The 18,975-nt window shown below is 38.4% G+C and overlaps 1 protein-coding gene across 1 annotated transcript in view; it reads left to right on the forward strand.

The window, feature by feature from the left end:
* Positions 1-16,015, forward strand: part of sft2d2a (SFT2 domain containing 2a) — a 45,550-nt gene extending 29,535 nt beyond the window's left edge. The window contains exons 5-8 of the mRNA XM_060833172.1: positions 5,784-5,819; positions 5,921-5,979; positions 7,417-7,446; positions 12,968-16,015. Of these exons, the coding sequence (XP_060689155.1) occupies positions 5,784-5,819; positions 5,921-5,979; positions 7,417-7,446; positions 12,968-13,007 (165 nt within the window). The 3' untranslated portion in view covers positions 13,008-16,015. The remainder of the gene's footprint in view (positions 1-5,783; positions 5,820-5,920; positions 5,980-7,416; positions 7,447-12,967) is intronic.
* Positions 16,016-18,975: the final 2,960 nt, after the last annotated feature.

An 18,975-nucleotide genomic window follows, 5' to 3' on the forward strand; every position in this document is an offset into this window, starting at 1 on the left:
CAATAAAGTTATCTAACTCAGATTTAAAGTTAACAATTGAATTAGTATTGACTATCATTTGAGGAGCTACTCTTTACCTGTGGAAGTGCTTTCTAACATATCTCCTGAATGGCCTGGTCCTAATTGCCTGGACCACGGCACTGGTTCTAGAACATTCAACCAATGAAAACAGTTTACCTTTATCTACCCTGTTAATATCCTGAAGACCTCGATTAGATCACCCCTTAACCTGGTAAATTCTCATGAAAATGTGACTAATTTGTCTAATCTCTCCTTATAATGCACCCCTGAGCTCCAGGTTTCATACTTGTAAGGCTGTGTTGAACTTCCTCCAGACTCAAAACATTTTTTTCCTAAGATGTAGTGTCCAGATCTGCTCTCAGTAAATGAAGTAGGATTTTATGTAACCGGATGTAAGTTTGCTCGCTGAGCTGCAAAGTTTATTTTGAGACGTTTTGTCACCGTACTAGGTATAATACCTTCAGTGAGCCTCTGAATGAAGCACTGGTCTTGTAGCCGGCTTTCTATTTTTATGTTTGGGTTTCCTTAGGCTGGTGATGTCATTTCCTGTGATGACACACTTTCCTGTGGTGTCATTTCCTGTTCTTTCTCAGGGGGTGGTAAATGAGATCCAAGTCAATGTGTTTGTTGATAGAGTTCCAGTTGGAATGCCATGTTTCTGGGAATTCTCGTCTGTGTCTCTGTTTGGCTTGTCCTAGAATGGATGTGTTGTCCCAGTGTTGACACCAAACTGATGTCCTTCCTCATCTATATGTAAGGATACTAGTAAGAATTGACAAATTGACAAATCTCCTGGCCCCGAAGGGCTACATCCTAGAGTTCTGAGGGAGGTGGCTGAAGAAAAAGCAGAGGCGTTGGTTGAGATCTTTCAAAAGTCACTGGAGTCAGGGAAAGTCCCTGATGATTGGAAGACCGCTGTTGTAACTCCATTGTTCAAGAAAAGATCAAGACAAAAGATGGAAAATTATAGGCCAATTAGCCTAACCTTGGTTGTTGGTAAAACTCTAGAATCCATCGCTAAGGATGAGGTTTCTAAATTCTTGGAAGAGCAGTGTCGGATTAGAACAAGTCAGCATGGATTTAGTAAAGGGAGGTCGTGCCTGACAAACCTGTTAGAATTCTTTGAAGAGGTGACAAGGAGGTTAGACCAGGGAAACCCAGTGGATGTGGTCTATCTAGACTTCTAAAAGGTCTTTGATAAGGTGCCACACAGGAGGCTGCTGAGTAAGGTGAGGGCCCATGGTGTTCGAAGTGAGCTACTGGCATGGATTGAGGATTGGCTGTCTGAGAGAAGGCAGAGTGTTGGGATAAGAGGTTCTTTTTCGGAATGGCAGCTAGTGACAAGTGGTGTCCCGCAGGGTTCAGTGTTGGGGCCACAGCTGTTCACGTTATATATTAATGATCTGGATGAAGGCACTGGAGGCATTCTAGCGAAATTTGCCAATGATACGAAAATGGGTGGACAGGTAGGTATTACTGAGGAAGTGGGGAGGCTGCAGAAGGATCCAGACAGTTTGGGAGAGTGGTCCAGGAAATGGCTGATGAAGTTCAATGTGAGCAAATGTGAGGTCTTGCACTTTGGAAAAAAAAAATACAAGCATGGACTACTTTCTAAATGGTGAGAAAATTCATAAAGCCAAAGTACAAAGGGATCTGGGAGTGCTAGTCGAGGATTCTCTGAAGGTAAACATGCAGATTGAATCCGTGATTAAGAAAGCGAATGCAATGTCGTCATTTATCTCGAGAGTTGGAATATAAAAGCAGCGATGTGCTACTGAGACTTTATAAAGCTCTGGTTAGGCCCCATTTGGAGTACTGTGTCCAGTTTTGGTCCCCACACCTCAGGAAGAACATACTGGCATTGGAGCATGTCCAGCGGAGATTCACACGGATGATCCCTGGAATGGTAGGTCTAACATACGAGGAGCGGCTGAGGATCCTGGGATTGTATTCATTGGAGTTTAGAAGGTTAAGGGGAGATCTAATAGAAACTTACAAGATAATACATGGCTTGGAAAGGGTGGACGCTAAGAAATTGTTTCCGTTAGGCGGGGAGACTAGGACCCGTGGGCACAGCCTTAAAATTAGAGGGGGTCAATTCAGAACAGAAATGCAGAGACATTTCTTCAGCCAGAGAGTGGTGGGCCTGTGGAATTAATTGCCTCAGAGTGCAGTGGAGGCCGGGACGCTAAATGTCTTCAATGCAGAGATTGATAAATTCTTGATGTCACAAGGAATTAAGGGCTATGGGGAGAATGCGGGTAAGTGGAGTTGAAATGCCCATCAGCCATGATTGAATGGTGGAGTGGACCCGATGGGCTGAATGGCCTTACTTCCACTCCTAGGTCTTATGGTCTTAATGGGTCATGTCGTTTTGTGGCTAGTTTTCTGCCTGTTTATCCAATGTAGTGTTTGTTACTGTTCTTGCAAGATAATTTGTAGATGACATTGATTTTGCTTGTTGCCTGTATAAGGTCTTTCAAGCTGCTGTTTTAGTGTGCTTGGTGGGGTTTGTGGGCTATCATGATGCCAAGGGGTCTGAGTAGCCTGGCAGTCATTTCCGAGATGTCTTTGTAGGGAAGAGTGGCTAGTGTTTCTGGGTGTGTTTTGTATATTTGTTTGGGTTTGTTGCTCAGAGATCGGCGGACTGTGTTCATTGGGTATCTATTCTTTTTGAATAGACTGTATAGGTGATTTTTCCTCTGCTTTGTTCTGCCCTCCTTCCTCTTTTAACAATCATCAGGCCCTGGAGATTTGTCAGTCTTCAGTTCCATTAATTCCCCCATTATCAACTGACTTAAGCCAATTTTAATTAGACCCTGTCCCTCATTCTCAGTTAATTTCAGGGCAGCACAGTGGCTCAGTGGTTAGCACTGTTACCTCACAGTGCCAGGGACCTGGGTTCAATTCCAGCCTCTGGCAACTGTCTGCGTGGAGTTTGCTCCGGTTTCCTCCCACAGTCACAAAGATATGCAGGTGAAATGGCTATGCCAAATTGCCCATAGGGTTAGGAGGGTGGTGTGGACTTGTTGGGCCGAAGGGCCTGTTTCCACACTGTAGGAAACCTAATCCAATTTCTTTGGGACTTGCAGCAAGTTATCCTCCTTTCTGCTGTGAATACTGAAGCAAAATATTCATTTGATATGTCTATCATTTCCCCACGGTCACTGACAATGTCCCCACTCTCGGCCCTTCAATGGGCCAGTAATTCTCTTAACCAGCTGCTTTCTCTTTATGTAAAATATCTTGCAAGAAGTTTGACATGAAGAACAATAAGTTTCCTTTCATAATTGTTTTCAGTTGCTTTATAACCATTTTTATAAGCCACTTTGTAGTCCTCTGTTGGTCTCTGTATTTGTCTCATTCTACGGGATCTATACTGCTCTTTGTTTTTATAAGCCCTTTCTTTTAATTTTATGCTGCCCTTAATGCCTCAGATGTCTACTGCTGCTTTTTTTGAGAGACGGAACTTCTTGCTTTTCATGGTGGCAAACTGCTTCTGAATAGCATTAAATGTTTCTTTGAATATCCTCCGCTTCCTTGGTTGTTTTATCTATTAGCAGAGCTTCCCAGTTAAAGTCAGCTTTGCTTAAATCCAGAATTCTAGTATTCACTCTTTTTACTAATTTCCTACAACCATGACATAAAACTTAATCGTGTTATGATCATTATTTGAAAAACAGCTCGTTCACTAAATAAATTAGGCTGATTGCTCATCAATAGATCCAGTATTGCTTGTTTATTTGTCAAATCCAATGCGCGTTGTTATAGGAAACTATCCCAGACACATTCTAGGATTTTGCAACCTATCTGGCAGGTGCTTGTCTATCACTCTGTTAAGATTAAAATGTCCCATTAATACTATTCTGCCTTTGAGACGTAGTTGTCTTATTTCAGCATTTATTTAACCTAGTACTTGTGCGCTGCTACCAAGCGGTCTATATATGATAGCTATTGCAGTTTTAGTTCCTATAGGTTCCTCAGTTCCACCCATAAGGCCTTCACTGGTGTTTTCACCTCATTAAATCACTCCACCATATTTGCTTGTTACATTTGAATAAATTGTTACCTGAACTGCATTAACTAATAAAAGTGCAAACTTGTAAATAAGAGCAGCAGATCCCTGTGGGTACTTATCAATGAGGTTAAGGCAAGCACTGTTCAAGCACAGCTAATAGGAAACTCTAGGCCGTAGATCTATTATAGACTTGTATGGTCCCTTTGTAGCAACACATTTTTGGACACATATGATAATACAATACATAACTCTGTACTGTTGTAAGTCTGGGTATTCCCATGTGGTCCTTTGTTGCTATGTAGTGTAAGTCTAGGTATTTCCATGTAGCACTATGTTAGGTACTAACAGCATTACAAAATGGTAGTCATGATTTGGAGACAGCAGTGTTGGACTTGGGTGTACAAAGTTAAAAATCTCACAACACCAGGTTATAGTCCGACAGGTTTATTTGGAAGCTCTAGCTTTCGGAACACTGCTCCTTCATCAGGTGGTTGTGGAGAATAAGATTGTAAGACGCAGAATTTATTGCAAAAGTTTACAGTGTGATATAACTGAAATTATATATTGAAAAAGACCTGGACTGTTGAAGTCTCTCATCTTTTAGAATGACCATGGTGGTTTCAGTTCATTCTTATGTAAATTGCACAACCTTTTTTAAAAGTTACATTCTCAAGTGAACTTTATCTGAGCAGACATGACATCAATTGTTAATGTCTTGAAGGTGTTAGCTTCCTGTGTGGGTCGGTTTGTGCCACAATGGTCAGACTGATTCTCATCGAAAGGACGGATTTACAGAATCATGCATGAATCCATAAATCCATCTTTTCGATTAGAATCAATCTGACCATTGTAGTACAAACAGATCCACACACCTTGAAGCTAACACCTTCAATACATTATCTGGGCCGACATGTCACCAATTGTTAAAGTTCACTCGAGAATGTAACTTTTGAACAGGTTTGTGCGATTTACGTAAGAATGAATTGAAACCAACATGGTCATTCTGAAAGGTGAGAGACTTAACAAAAAAATCCAGGTCTTTTTCAATATATTTGTTATATCACACTGTAAACTTTTGCTGCAAATTGTGTCTTACAATTTTATTCTCCACAACCACCTGATGAAGGAGCAGTGCTCCGAAAGCTAGAGCTTCCAAATAAACCTGTTGTACTATATCCTGGTGTAGTAAGATTTTTAACTTTACAAAATGGTGGCAGTTCAGTAGGATTTCCGTTGGTGATCTTTTGCTATGGAACTTTCCTCCTTTTTATGAGTCTGATTGTTATCTTTTGGTAAAAGTTATCCTATGTACTATCCCCAGCTAAAAAGTGTTCCTTTTCTGCTCTATTCCTAAATTTCTCTATTCCTAGATTGATTTGTATCTAAAGAGTAACAGTCTGTTATCTTGCAACTAAATTTCCTCCCATTTGTATTCCATGACGACTTTTAAATGAATTGTAAGGGACCAGGGAATGAAGGCACGACAAGTGTAGTTCTGAATATTTAGCCTGGATATTTACCAAGGAATGAAGTGTGCAAGATTCAGCAAAGATTGTGAGGGGAAAATATTATTCAAACTGCTTTTTTTCTATAAACCACAAATACAGATTTGTAAAGTGATTAATAATGTGTTTGTCAATAGAGTAGTTTTACTTTGATGATCCAGTCAGCGCGTGTGTGTTGGAATGCTGAATGTTATAGTTATGTTGAGAGTTTGTCTCAGTGTGACATTTTTATCTTGCAGCTTTGCCTCGTGTGTACACTATGCTCTGCTTTTTGGGTATGTTTTATTTATCCTAACTAAAATAAATATAATCAGATTGTTTGAAAATCAGGCCCATTTTATGCAATTGTCTAATCTACCTTCATTTTCAATTACAGTGGAAGAAGGCAGCACTTGCTTTAATATTTTGTGTCTTGCAGTTCTTTGCTATGGCCTGGTAAGTAAGCATGTGTGCGCTCAATTTTTTAAATCAAGATGATGCTTTTTGTCCATTTACATGCATGGCATAATTAATATACTTATTTGATGCTTTACATATTCACTGTAAATGAAATGATTTTTTGTTTTGACTTTTCAACTCATTGCAAAATGTCAAGAAAACTGGGTCAAAATGGCATGTGTTACATTACAAGCAAAATTATCTAACAACAGCAGTGTAAGTAATGGTTATGGAAAATTTGCTGCTCCCCTTCTTCACTCAGTACAAACAAGTTCCTGAACAGGGCCTTATAACCAGCTGGATTCAAAATTAGTTTGTGAGAAGGTGACATTTTCTCCTGGTTTCAAAACCTACTCACTAGTTTGGACAAGTAGTATAATCGTTTGAGTATGTTAAATTTGTGTATTTAAAAATAATCTCAAAACTGCTGGGAGAGCTGGTGTAATTTGGAAACAAGGGTGCATTGTGAGTAAACTAGCTCAACAAAGCTTGAGGGCACACCTCAATTGACCTGATTTTATTGTTCGAGTGAAAGCAACAGCTTTGACCTTCCAGGATTCTGCCAGAAGATTCATTTTTAACAAAATATTGAATTGCAGACTATCAATAAGCTTTGAATATTTGCAAGTTTAAAATTGCATGCATTTCTAATAATAAACTCGAGTATATTCAAGAGTAATGGAGGCGAGAGTAATGGATATATCTGTGTGCTGCCTTCACCAACTAAAAACAGGCTCCTGGAAACAGCCTCATAGCCAGCAAAGGGCTAGATTCAAATTTTATTAAATAAAAAATTAGTTCTAAATTAGTCAGCTAAGAGGGTGACACTTCTTCCTGGTTTCATTATATTGTATAAAATAAAAACAGTAACGAGATTGTGTTTACTGTTCCCATTTGTCATTTTCTATACAAATAAATCGATGCAGCCTCATAGGATTACACAATATTTGCTTTGCCATTAGCTCATAACCTTAAAAAAACAATGTGTTCTTCCGTTCCTTTATTGAAAGTGATGGTTTGAACTGTGAATCAACTCAGTCAGTTTATTAACTTGCATTCTTATGTTAATGAATCTAAGACTGAGCATAATGTAAATTCCTTGCTCCAGTTGCTAGTTTTTCTATTGAAAAGCTCTGTAGAGTATAAAAATTGTGTATCAGAGGCATCCAATTATATCATTTCATACATAGAAATGTTGACCAAAACAATTAGTCACAAGGTTGAATCTGTTTAAGTTCAATCAGCTTTGTGTTCAGTTTATTTACCGGCTATGCATAATGCTGTTTTTGCATACTCCATGCAAGGGAAGCCCATGGCTGGACTGACCTTTTTGATGAAGTAGAATTGTTTCAAATAAGTTACGAAGAATAAGTGGTTCAGTGTAGTGTTGGTACAATAACTTCAGTGACTCTTGTCTCCCTCTCTTTGTTACAGGTATAGTATATCATACATTCCATTTGCGAGGTGAGTTGTACAATAATCATTTAACTCGGATGTCTGTGGTTCAGGACAAGAAATAAAATTCAAGAAATACACAAATGCATGTTTAGGTGCACTCTTCAACAGAATTGAAAGTTGGAGATTTTTTTTAAAATGTCTCAGCCTGATTTCTTCCCAGCTCTGATGTTTAGACACTCTATATTTTACCTCCACATCAAAGTATTAAAATGAGTGTTATTGATCTGAGTGAATGATTCCGGTGGTGACTTTTTCCACTGGAGTCAATTCTGAACATTCATACTTGTAGAGCTATTGAGACAGCAAGAGGTCATTGTCCACATTGAAACCAACGACATAGGAAGGGAAATGGTTGAGATTCTGAAGAGTGATTACAGAGAGTTAGGCAGGAATTTGGAAAAAAACGCTCTCGAGTAGTAATGTCTGGATTACTCCCAGTACTACAAGCTAGTGAGGGCAGGAATAGGAGGATAGAGCAGATGAATGCATGGCTGAGGAGCTGGTGTATGGGAGAAGGATTCACATTTTTGGATCATTGGAATCTCTTTTTCGAGGTAGAAGTGACCTGTACAAGAAGGACAGATTGCACCTAAATTGGAAGGGGACTAATATACTGGCAGGGAAATTTGCCAGAGCTGCTCAGGAGGATTTAAACTAATAAGATTGGGGGGGGGATAGTGAGGAAAGAGATCAATCTGAGACTGGTACAGTTGAGAACAGAAGCGAGTCAAACAGCCAGGGCAGGCAGGGACAAGGTAGGACTAATAAATTAACCTACATTTATTTCAATGCAAGAGGCCTAACAGGGAAGGCAGATGAACTCAGGGCATGGTTAGGAACATGGGACTGGGATATCATAGCAATCACAGAAACGTGGCTCAGGGATGGACAGCTTAATGTTCCAGAATACAAATGCTACAGGAAGGATTGAAGGGGAGGCAAGAGGAGGGGAAGTCGTGTTTTTGATAAGGTATAGCATTACAGCTGTACTGAGGGAGGATATTCCCAGAAATACATCCAGGGAAATTATTTGGGTGAAACTGAGAAATAAGAAAAGGATGATCACCTTATTGGGATTGTATTATAGACCCCTAAAAGTCAAAGGCAATTGAGAAACAAAGAAACAAACTTGTAAGGAGATCTCACCTATCTGTAAGAATAATAGGGTGGTTATGATAGGGGATTTTAACTTCCCAAACATAGACTGGAACTGCCATAGTGTTAAAGGTTCAGACGGAGAGGAATTTGTTAAGTATGTGCAAGAAAATTTTCTGATTCAGTATGTGGATGTACCTACTAGAGAAGGTGCAAAGCTTGACCTACACACTGAAAATAAGGCAAGGTAGTGGAGGTGTCAATGGGGGAGCGCTTCGGGGCCAGTGACAATAATTCTATTAGATTTAAAATAGTGATGGAAAAGGACAAACCAGATCTAAAAAGTTGAAGTTCTAAATTGGAGAAAGGCCAATTTTGATGGTATTAGGCAAGAACTTTCAAAAGCTGATTGGGAGCAGATGTTCGCAGGTAACGGGATGGCTGGAAAATGGGAAGCCTTCAGAAATGAGGTAACGAGAATCCAGAGAAAGTATTCTCCTGGTGGGGTGAAAGGAAAGGCTGGTAAGTATAGGGAATGCTGGATGACTAAAGAAATTGAGGGTTTGGGTTAAGAAAAAGAAGGAAGCATATGTAAAGAATAATCAGGATAGATCGAGCGTATATTTGAGAGAGAAAAATCAGGAGGGCAAAAAAGGGACATAGCTTTGGCAAAGAGAATTAAGGAGAATCCAAAGGGTTTTTACAAATATATTAAGGACAAAAGGGTAACGAGGGAGAGAATAGGGCCCCTCAAAGATCAGCAAGGCGGCCTTTGTGTGGAGCCACAGAAAATGGGGGAGATACTAAACAAGTATTTTGCATCAGTATTTATTGTGGAAAAGGATATGGAAGATACAGACTGTAGCGAAATAGATGGTGACATCTTGCAAAATGTCCAGATTACAGAGGAGGAAGTGCTGGATGTCTTGAAACGGGTAAAGATGGATAAATCCCCAGGACCTGATCAGATGTACCCTAGAACTCTGTGGGAAGCTAGAGAAGTGATTGCTGAGCCTCTTGCTAAGATATTTGTATCATCGATAGTCACAGGTGAGGTGCTGGAAGACTGGAGGTTGGCTAATGTGGTGCCACTGTTTAAGAAAGGTAGTAAGGACAAGCCAGGGAACTAAAGGTCACTGAGCCTGATGTCGGTGGTGGGCAAATTGTTGGTGGGAATCCTGAGGGACAGGATGTTCATGTATTTGGAAAGGCAAGGACTGATTAGGGATAGTCAACATGGCTTTGTGCTTGGGAAAGCATGTCTCACAAATGTAATTGAGTTTTTTTTCAAGAAGTAACAAAGAGGATTGATGAGGGCAGAGTGGTAGATGTGATCTATATGGACTTCAGTAAAGCGTTCGACAAGGTTTGCCATGGGAGACTCGTTAGTGAGGTTAGATCTCACAGAATACAGGGAACTAGCCAATTGGATACAGAACTGGCTCAAAGATAGAAGACAGAGGATGATGGTGGAGAGTTGTTTTACAGACTGGAGGCCTGTGACCAGTGGAGTTCCACAAGAATCAGTGCTGTGTCCTCTACTTTTTGTCATTTATATAAATGATTTGCATGTGAGCATAAGAGGTACAGTTAGTAAGTTTGCAGATGACACCAAAATTGGAGGTGTAAGTGGACAACGAAGAAGGTCGTTGATCTCACTGAATACAGGGAGAACTAGCCAATTGGATATAGAACTGGCTCAAAGGTAGAAGATAGAGGGTGGTGGTGGAGTCCACAAATCCACACCGACCTTCAGATGAGTGATCCACCAGACCCATTTCCCTCTGACTAATGCACCTAACACTTTGGGCAATTTAGCATGGCCAATTCACCTGACCTGCACATCTTTGGGTGTGGGAGGAAACTAGAGCACCCAGAGGAAACCCACGCAGAAAAGGGGAGAATGTGCAAACTCCACACAGACAGTCACCCGAGGCTGGAATCGAACCTGGGACCCTGGTGCTGCGAGGCAGCAGTGTGAACCACTGAGCCACTGTGCTGCCCCTACAGTTAGTAAGTTTGCAGATGACACCAAAATTGGAAGTGCAGTGGACAGTGAAGAAGGTTACCTCGGATTACAACAGTATCATGATCAGGTGGGCCAGTGGGCTGAGAAGTGGCAGATGGAGTTTAATTCAGATAAATGCGAGGTGCTGCATTCTGGGAAAGCAAATCTTAGCAGAACTTATACACTTAATGGTAAGGTCCTCGGGAGTGTTGCTGAACAAAGAGACCTTGGAGTGCAGGTTCATAGCTCCTTGAAAGTGGAATTGCAGGTAGATAGGATAGTGAAGAAGGCGTTTGGTATGCTTTCTTTTATTGGTCAGAGTATTGAGAACAGGAGTTGGGCGGTCATTTTGTGGCTGTACAGGACATTGGTTAGGCCGTTGTTGGAATATTGCATGCAGTTCTGGTCTCCTTCCTATCAAAGATGTTTTGAAACTTGAAAGGGTTAAAAAAAATTTACAAGGATGTTGCTAGGGTTGGAGGATTTGAGCTATAGGGAGAGGCTGAACAGGCTGGGGCTGTTTTCCCTGGAGCGTCAGAGGTTGAGGGGTGACCTTATAGGGGTTTACAAAATCATGAGGGGCATGGATAGGATAAATAGGCAAAGTTTTTTCCCTGGGGTCAGGAAGTCCAGATCTAGAGGGCATAGGTTTAGGGTGAGGGGGGAAAGATATAAAAGAGACCTAAGAGGCAACCTTTTCACACAGAGGGTGGTATGTGTATGGAATGAGCTGCTAGAGGAAGTGGTGGAGGCTGATACAATTGCAACATTAAAAGGCATTTAGATGGGTATATGAGTAGGAAGGATTTGGAGGGATATGGGTCAGGTGCTGGCAGGTGGGACTAGATTGGGTTGGGATATCTGGTCGGCATGCACGGTTTGGACCGAAGGGTTTGTTTCCATGCTGTATATTTATGACTCACTGCTCAGTCATTCTGAACAAAAGTGCGCATGTCATTAACTGATCAAATATGGATTGTTAGTCTTTCAGATTGCTTCTGAAAGAAGGTGTCTGACCTAATACGTTAATTCTGCTGTCAACACCGATGCTGTCTGATCTGCCTATTTTAAACCTTTTCTAGTTGTATTTCAGTTTCTAGCACCTATTTTGTTTTGTCATCAATTTAACACTAAATTTGAAAATATGAAAATCTTCATCCTGCTAAGTTACATTTTAAACAAAAAACTACTTCCTGAATGCGTACTGCATTACATTTAAGGGAAAACATGCTGTAACTTTGAATAAGTAGTCTAAGCTTCCCTTAATTCAGGGTACAGCCCTTGTATACTTTTGTATTCACACAACAGTAAGAACAATGTATGTAGGCTACTTGTGTCATCAATTTTGCATTTAAAATAGTCTTTCTCATCTTTCTCATTTGGTATAGTAATTGTTTTCTCCAAATTAGAAGGCTGTGGATTCTGAATTCTAAGTTGGAATTTCAGTGAATCATGATTAAAAGTGCCATGGTTTGTTTTTAGATGATTTAGTGTGGAAACAGGCCCTTCGACCCAACAAGTCTACACTGACCCGCTGAAGCGCAACCCACCCAGACCCATTCCCCTACATTTACCCCTTCATCTCACACTTTGGGCAATTTAGCATGGCCAATTCACCTAACCTGCACATTTTTGGACTGTGGGAAGAAACCAGAGTTCAAGCAGATGTTGAAACTTGATGTTTGCTCAGGTGTTTGTTAGAGAATCCATGATGCCTTGTGCAAAATACCGATATATTCTTATTCCCTGTTCAATCTTAATTCCTCAACCTAAATAGATTAACTGGTCTTTCATTTAACTACTGTACATGGTACCTTTCGGGAAGCAATTTGGTTGCCACCTTTTCCTATACAAAATCATTTCAACAATTAAAAGGTGTTCTATAAAAATAATTCATTGTGGCCCAGTTTGTATGAAAGCCCTGCGCATCCCATATGCCATCACTTTACAAGTTACATACAAGTGATATCTGCTGTTGCTGCTGCCTTCTGGTCATATTCTTTCTCCTTATCAATAGACTCATTGTCTTATTACCTGCAGTACACACTTCCAGGATAATTTTGCTTGCATTTTGCCTGCTATGCATAGCCTTTTAATCTCACCATGCCACTTTAACAGTTCAGAGTGCTGCTTCTATCAAAGGAGATCTTGTTGGTTGTATAAAACAATTTTGGTAAATATGTTAGTATTTCTTATGGAAATTTATAATCTCTTAAAGTTTGTCCAGACTATACTTGTTTAAAAAATTCTAATGTTTAGGTCTGGCATAAGTGATATTGTCAAGGTTTCAATTATTACTTAACATAAATCATGTTTTGTGTGTTTGGGAAACAATTCAACCATCTTGGTTTTAAAAATGCTAAATATTGATTTTCTAAATGACTGAGTACAAGAAGTAACGTTTGAATATTTTTTATTTTACAGAGATGCAGTGATAAAGTGCTTTACAACATGTTTGGCATGAAAACTACTTATAATGAAGGAAGAATACTATGCTAAGATTGGGGCATCTGTTATGTTTTTTGTGCCTGTTTACACTCAATCCTCTAAGTGTCTTAATGTATGCTGCAGTTAATTCTCTCTTCTTGCCTGAAGCATAACTTCTTACCCACAATTGGATAGTTTACAAATTTTGTTACCCTTTTCCTAATTTTAATAGGGTGATTGTTATCCTGAAAAGCAACATTCCATTTTCTAGGTAAAGATATGGTCAATACAAATTCATACTTTGAACACTGTGTAACTTTTCAAAAAATGCTGAGTCATTTTTAAAAACAAACAAGTAATTTCTAACAGTCTTTCAGAAATTGTGCTATCACTTTTATTTTCACAAATTGATCCAGGAGTATGATGATTTAACAAGTGAAAGCCCAAATTGAAAACACTGAAATTTATTTGGATATTGATAACTGTGCTAAACATTAGTTCTTAAATTCTGGTTAAAGAGTGACCTGATGATGTAAATGTATTGCCTTAACCGTGTGGTTAGTGCTAATACTTCTACTGTTTGACTTTGTGGTTTTTACTAAAGTGACTATAAATCATCAAATGGCTTAAGATGTTACTGTTAAGCCTGTTAACATTTTCAACAAAAAAAATCTGATGATCATGACAAATGATTTGCATTCCAAGTTTAAGATCAATAAAAGTGCCTTCATTTTGGGGAATTCCAAAAATTATTTCCAGTCATCAGCTGCAGTCTGAGTTGAACAGTTTTCAATATACAGTACTGATATCTAAAAGACCATGTAATCTGCTAAACAGGTTTCTTAATGTATTTTTATGCCTTAGATGTTTGAAGATGTGCCTTTTGTGTCAATATGGTGTGTCTCTAATAAATATAAAGCTGAAGTAAACCTAGTTGTGTACAAGATTTCTAGAGGCTTATAGTTTTTGTTGTATTTTACTACAGGCTGCCTGCAAATTATGTTTAATTGAAAGGGTCAGAGCTTCATAAATGTATAATTTTTTTGCCATAATATTTAATACAGATGTCTTCAACACTATATTACTGTTTTACTGAGTAGTCTTAAATCTTAATTACTTCTATAACCTGTAATTTTGGTAAACTGCATCTTTGCTTATTGCAACACCTTCCCACCACCAAGCCTAGAACTCACTGTTTAAAGAATTAATGTTTATAAAAAGCTATTCCAATCAATAATTTTACGATCTGTAATAACATGGTATAAAATACTGCACAGTTTTGACTTGTACTACTCTTTTCTGGTTATGAAGTTTTGACTTTATAGACTCTTATTGAAGAGAATGTGAAAAGAAATTCCCAAACAATTTAACGTATTTTCTATTTTGGATTTTAGTAAAATGTAATGGGATCAGGTTAATAGATTATTCTGAAGATAACTTAATTGTAGCTTCCAGTAGTAATGGAAGTAGATAAAAATTGAGGCTGTTTTTGAGATCAGAGATGACTACGTAACACTTACAGTTCATAAACAGTTTGTCACATATACAATTGCTAACACTATCATCTTTAACATAACAAACATTATGCCTGCTTAAAGTGGGGTTGTGTATTTTGTTTTTATTTCTTTTTGAATTTGCTTGCTTACTTTCTCCCTCATTTTTCTGTGATTTATTGCATATTGAGTAATGTGAATATTAAAATAGTTACAGTTTTCTATTACATTTGTATGTAATCAGAGATTGTCTTGTGTTCTGACTTAGTGTACTTATTACAATCTGCTGTGCCTACATTTGAGCAATGAGTGCCTTAGAGCACATGTGTATTTTGCAATTATGAAGTGCTTCTTTGTTTGGCAGCTTTGTTTGCAACCAACTTTGAATCTTTATTACATTGTCTTAAATACTGGCAAACTAATTGTCCTGAAGATATTTATTATTTCTCTCTTTGCCTCTTGAAACTTTACCAGTCTATTAAACACTTTGAGAGCATTTGAACACTAATTACATTTGTATTGGACAGTTCAGTCGTAACTTTAAAGAAATGAAAATATATCTTACAAATGTAATCTTCAAGGAATTTGAAATCCATTATTGTGCACATTACTGCTGAGCTGAACTCCAGTACAGATGGAGGGCTAACCATGGCAATAACAAAACCAGAGGACTTAATATTTGCAGCACTCTGCCTTTTAATAAATGGTTCTAATGGATGTGGAAAACTGGAAGGGGAAAAATATCCACCTTTATTTTTCTTTTGTCATCCTCTATTACTTGGCTATCCTATCTTTCCATTTAGTGACAATAAACAGTAACTAAATCTTACAAGTGTAGGTGCAAAAGCCACTGAACAAAATTAAAAGTTCCTTGTTTATGAAGCCATGAGGTCAGCATGTTCTAGCATTTGTTATAATGTTTTACATAACTTAGTATTTGTTTAATTTGAGTTTTTGGTGAATTTTCTTTGTCTCGATCTACAGTTGCCTGTGTGAATCATTTTGCTGCAGTTATTCCAAGTAGTATTTGTACCGACTATGAAAGGAATGCTGTCGTCTTGCACTTTTTTATATTTGAAGTCTCCTTTGGTTCAATTTATTTTGTAACTTTGAAAATCTACATTAAAATTGTGTAGTTATATTTTTAACTGGTGCAGTTTCAAGAAAAATTACAGATAAGTGTATTTGGTTTTTTTTTAATTTTTGACAATTCATATGACGAGTTAAGAAGGATACTATATACAAATTTTTTTTAAGCTGTTTCTCCATTTCCAATAACAATGGTATTTGCATGTAGAGGCAACTGGCTTCAAGCTAGAATTTAATTTTGTGGGCAACGATTCATTATTAATATGTTGAAAGTTCTGGTGTAACTTGTGTAAATGACAGTGTAATTCTATAATTGTGTTGCATATTTTGGAATCTATTCGTATTTTTCTGGATATTGGTATGGCAGCTTAATTTCAGTTGTATATAGATTAGTGTAAAGTAAGTAAAATAAAATGCATTAACTAACCATTTTTTGTGAAGATGCAAAATCTACGTACACTAATGCTATGTCTAACTTTGTATTAGTACAACCTGTTTTCATTAAAATGAAGCCAAAAAACAATATTTTGTATTTAACATTTTATTTCCCTAAATGGAATCAAAATCATCAGTTACAGTAATTTTAGTATAAGAAGTTGCTTCAAGTTTCACTAAATACCCGGAAGTCCATAATTGTTATTGGAACTTTGATCATTGCCTCTTTCTTTAATGTTTTAATATCCAATTCTTGATTAACGTATCAGTTGTTAACTTAAAACTTTTGAGAAGCCAGCAACATTAGCAACATGAGAATCTAGGTACAAATATCATTTAAAATGTCATGAACAGACACTGGAATCAAGCAAACTGAATGCTTTAATATGTCTAGAGAACTAGAATACATTGTGGAAAAGTAGAACAAGAACACCAAAGAAATGATCTTGGGGATGCTGTTGGCTTTGGAGAGTGTGGTGTAGATTTGCCAAAATACCTGGACTTCCAGGGTAAATTATAATCTAAGATTACAGAAGCTAGGGTTGGAAACATCACAATTTAGATGGTGTAAGGATAATTTGATTGAAGTTTTCAATGTGTTAAGGAAACAGATCAAGTAGATGAAGGAAGCTATTCCTGCTGAATGAGGAGTTTATGACTTGGGTTAGAGTCTAAAATTTATAGCGAAATCACTTAGGAATGAAATTAGGAAGCACGTCCGCATGTAAACGGTGGTAAATATTTGGAACTCTCCTACAAACAATCAGCTCCACCCCAAGTCATTTATTGGAGGTGTTTCTCAGTGTCCAAGGTCCAACCATCTTCAGTTGCTTCATCAGTGGCCTTCCTCAAATTTTGAGGTCAGAAGTGAAGATGTTCACTGATTTGCATTCAGTAATATTCACAATACCTCAAGTATATAGTCTATCACCTGATGAAGGAGCGTCGCTCTGAAAGCTAGTGTGCTTCCAATTAAACCTGTTGGACTATAACCTCCAAGCTGCATAGATTGCTTCAGTAACACATAGATGATGATCAGATTTAAGCCATTATGTTGCAAATCATGTTTAAACCAGACTAGTACGTGGCAAGACGACCTCAACCAAGAGACAATCTTAGCATCCCTTTTCATACTGTAGCTGAGTTCACCAGCATCAACATTAATAATTTTTAACCACACCCTTAAGTGGATCAGCCATTCATATACATGTCAGAACAAGAGCATGTCAGGGGCTAGAAATTCTGCATTAGGTATTATATTTCCTATCTCCCAAAGCCTGTCATCTCTAAATGTTGTAGTATATTCTTCATGTATCTGAAAGTGTGCAGTTCTAACTACATTCATGAAGCTTTCTATTCAGTCTGCTTGCTTGCTTGATATTCCATCCACATTGGCAGAATTTTTACACTGTTACACTGAGGTTGCAGTATATACCATGCACCACAGCAACGCGCCAAGACTTTTCCAGCAACACCTTTTTAAAGATCTGCAACATAGAGAAGAACAAGGAACACTATCATCTCCAAATCTTCATCAAAGACATATGCCATCCTAACTTGGAACAGTATTACTGTTCCTCCCACTGTTGAAATGTTAAAATCTTTGAATCCCCTCCCCAGCACCAGTGTGAATGCAGGCCAGCTGGCATATAGAGTAGTTTAAGCAGTTCACAACTACCACCTTGAGGGAATTGGTGATTATCAATAAATAATATCAGTTATATCCACATAGAATCATAAAACAATTACAGCACAGAAAAAAAAAGTCACTAGAACCATCAAGTCTGTACCAATCAATTTACAAAAGCTTACTTAAACAACAGCCTTGCAAATTATGGCCTTTTGGGTGCAGTCCTGATATGCTAATGCTTCTGCTAACCTTCCAGGGAGTAAGTTCTTGATCTCTGCCAACCTCTGGCTGAAGAAATTTTTTTCTCAAGTTCTCCAATCTTTCTACTTTAAATATATCCCCTTAGTCACTGCCAAGCCAAAATAAGCACTTTTCACTTCTTTTTCAAGCCTTCACAATTTCATATATCTCAATCAATACTCCCCTCAACCTTTTTGGTTCCAAAAAGAACCCCAACCCATTCAATCTTTCCTAATAGCTGCATTTTTCTAGTACCAGCAACATCCTCAAATCTCCTCAGGGGCAATACATCTTTTCAACGGAGGTGATCAGAACTGTGCACACTATTCAGAAAGATTGTAGCCTAACTTATCGGTTGATTAAAATCTACAAATCGTTTAGGAAATTATATGATGCATGCAAAAACAGGAAGGGCTGGAGAAAACCCTGCACATCTGGTAGCATCTGTAAAAGGAAAACAGACTTAATGTTTTGAGTCCAGTGACCCTCCTTCAGAGCTCTGTAGCCACTCCGTGCCATGGTTGACCCTAGTGCAAGGGAGGTAGTACATTGTCACGGATTCATGTTTGCAGCCACTGAAATGCTTATCTACTGCCTTAGTTATCAAATTATATATCACTGTGCCTTCCAGAATTTCTTTTGTCTACTGGGAAGCTGAGTCACTCCAAGTATCATCATTGTCCTCCCCAGTGTGATATCACTTCAGCTGACTTGGGAATCTTCTGCAGGTCAGATGGCAGGACAAAATAAGAAAATCTGAAATGCTCCATTGAGCTGATCTGCTCAGCATCAACATTATAGTGGGAGACCAAAGTTGATTTGGAGTGGACATATAGTCAAATATCTGACACTCACCAAAGTTAATATTCTTTGGAGAGCTTGATTCTGAGGCAAATGCTCATGAGACCAAAGGAAGTACTGCAAAAAGGCTCCACTGAGGTATTTTGGTGCTGACTTGAAGTCCTGGGAGATGCACCTGCTACCAGCAAATAATAAATAGTATAGCCTCTATTTCAGAAGGCAAAAGCAAAACACAAGGAGAGGAAAGCCTGTGCCAGCAGTTTGTCCGAAGCTCAAATCTTTGTGGTGTCCTGCCCAATTTACACCCGGCCTTTCAA

This window comes from Hemiscyllium ocellatum, chromosome 12 (assembly GCF_020745735.1).
Source record: "Hemiscyllium ocellatum isolate sHemOce1 chromosome 12, sHemOce1.pat.X.cur, whole genome shotgun sequence".
NCBI lineage: Eukaryota > Metazoa > Chordata > Chondrichthyes > Orectolobiformes > Hemiscylliidae > Hemiscyllium > Hemiscyllium ocellatum.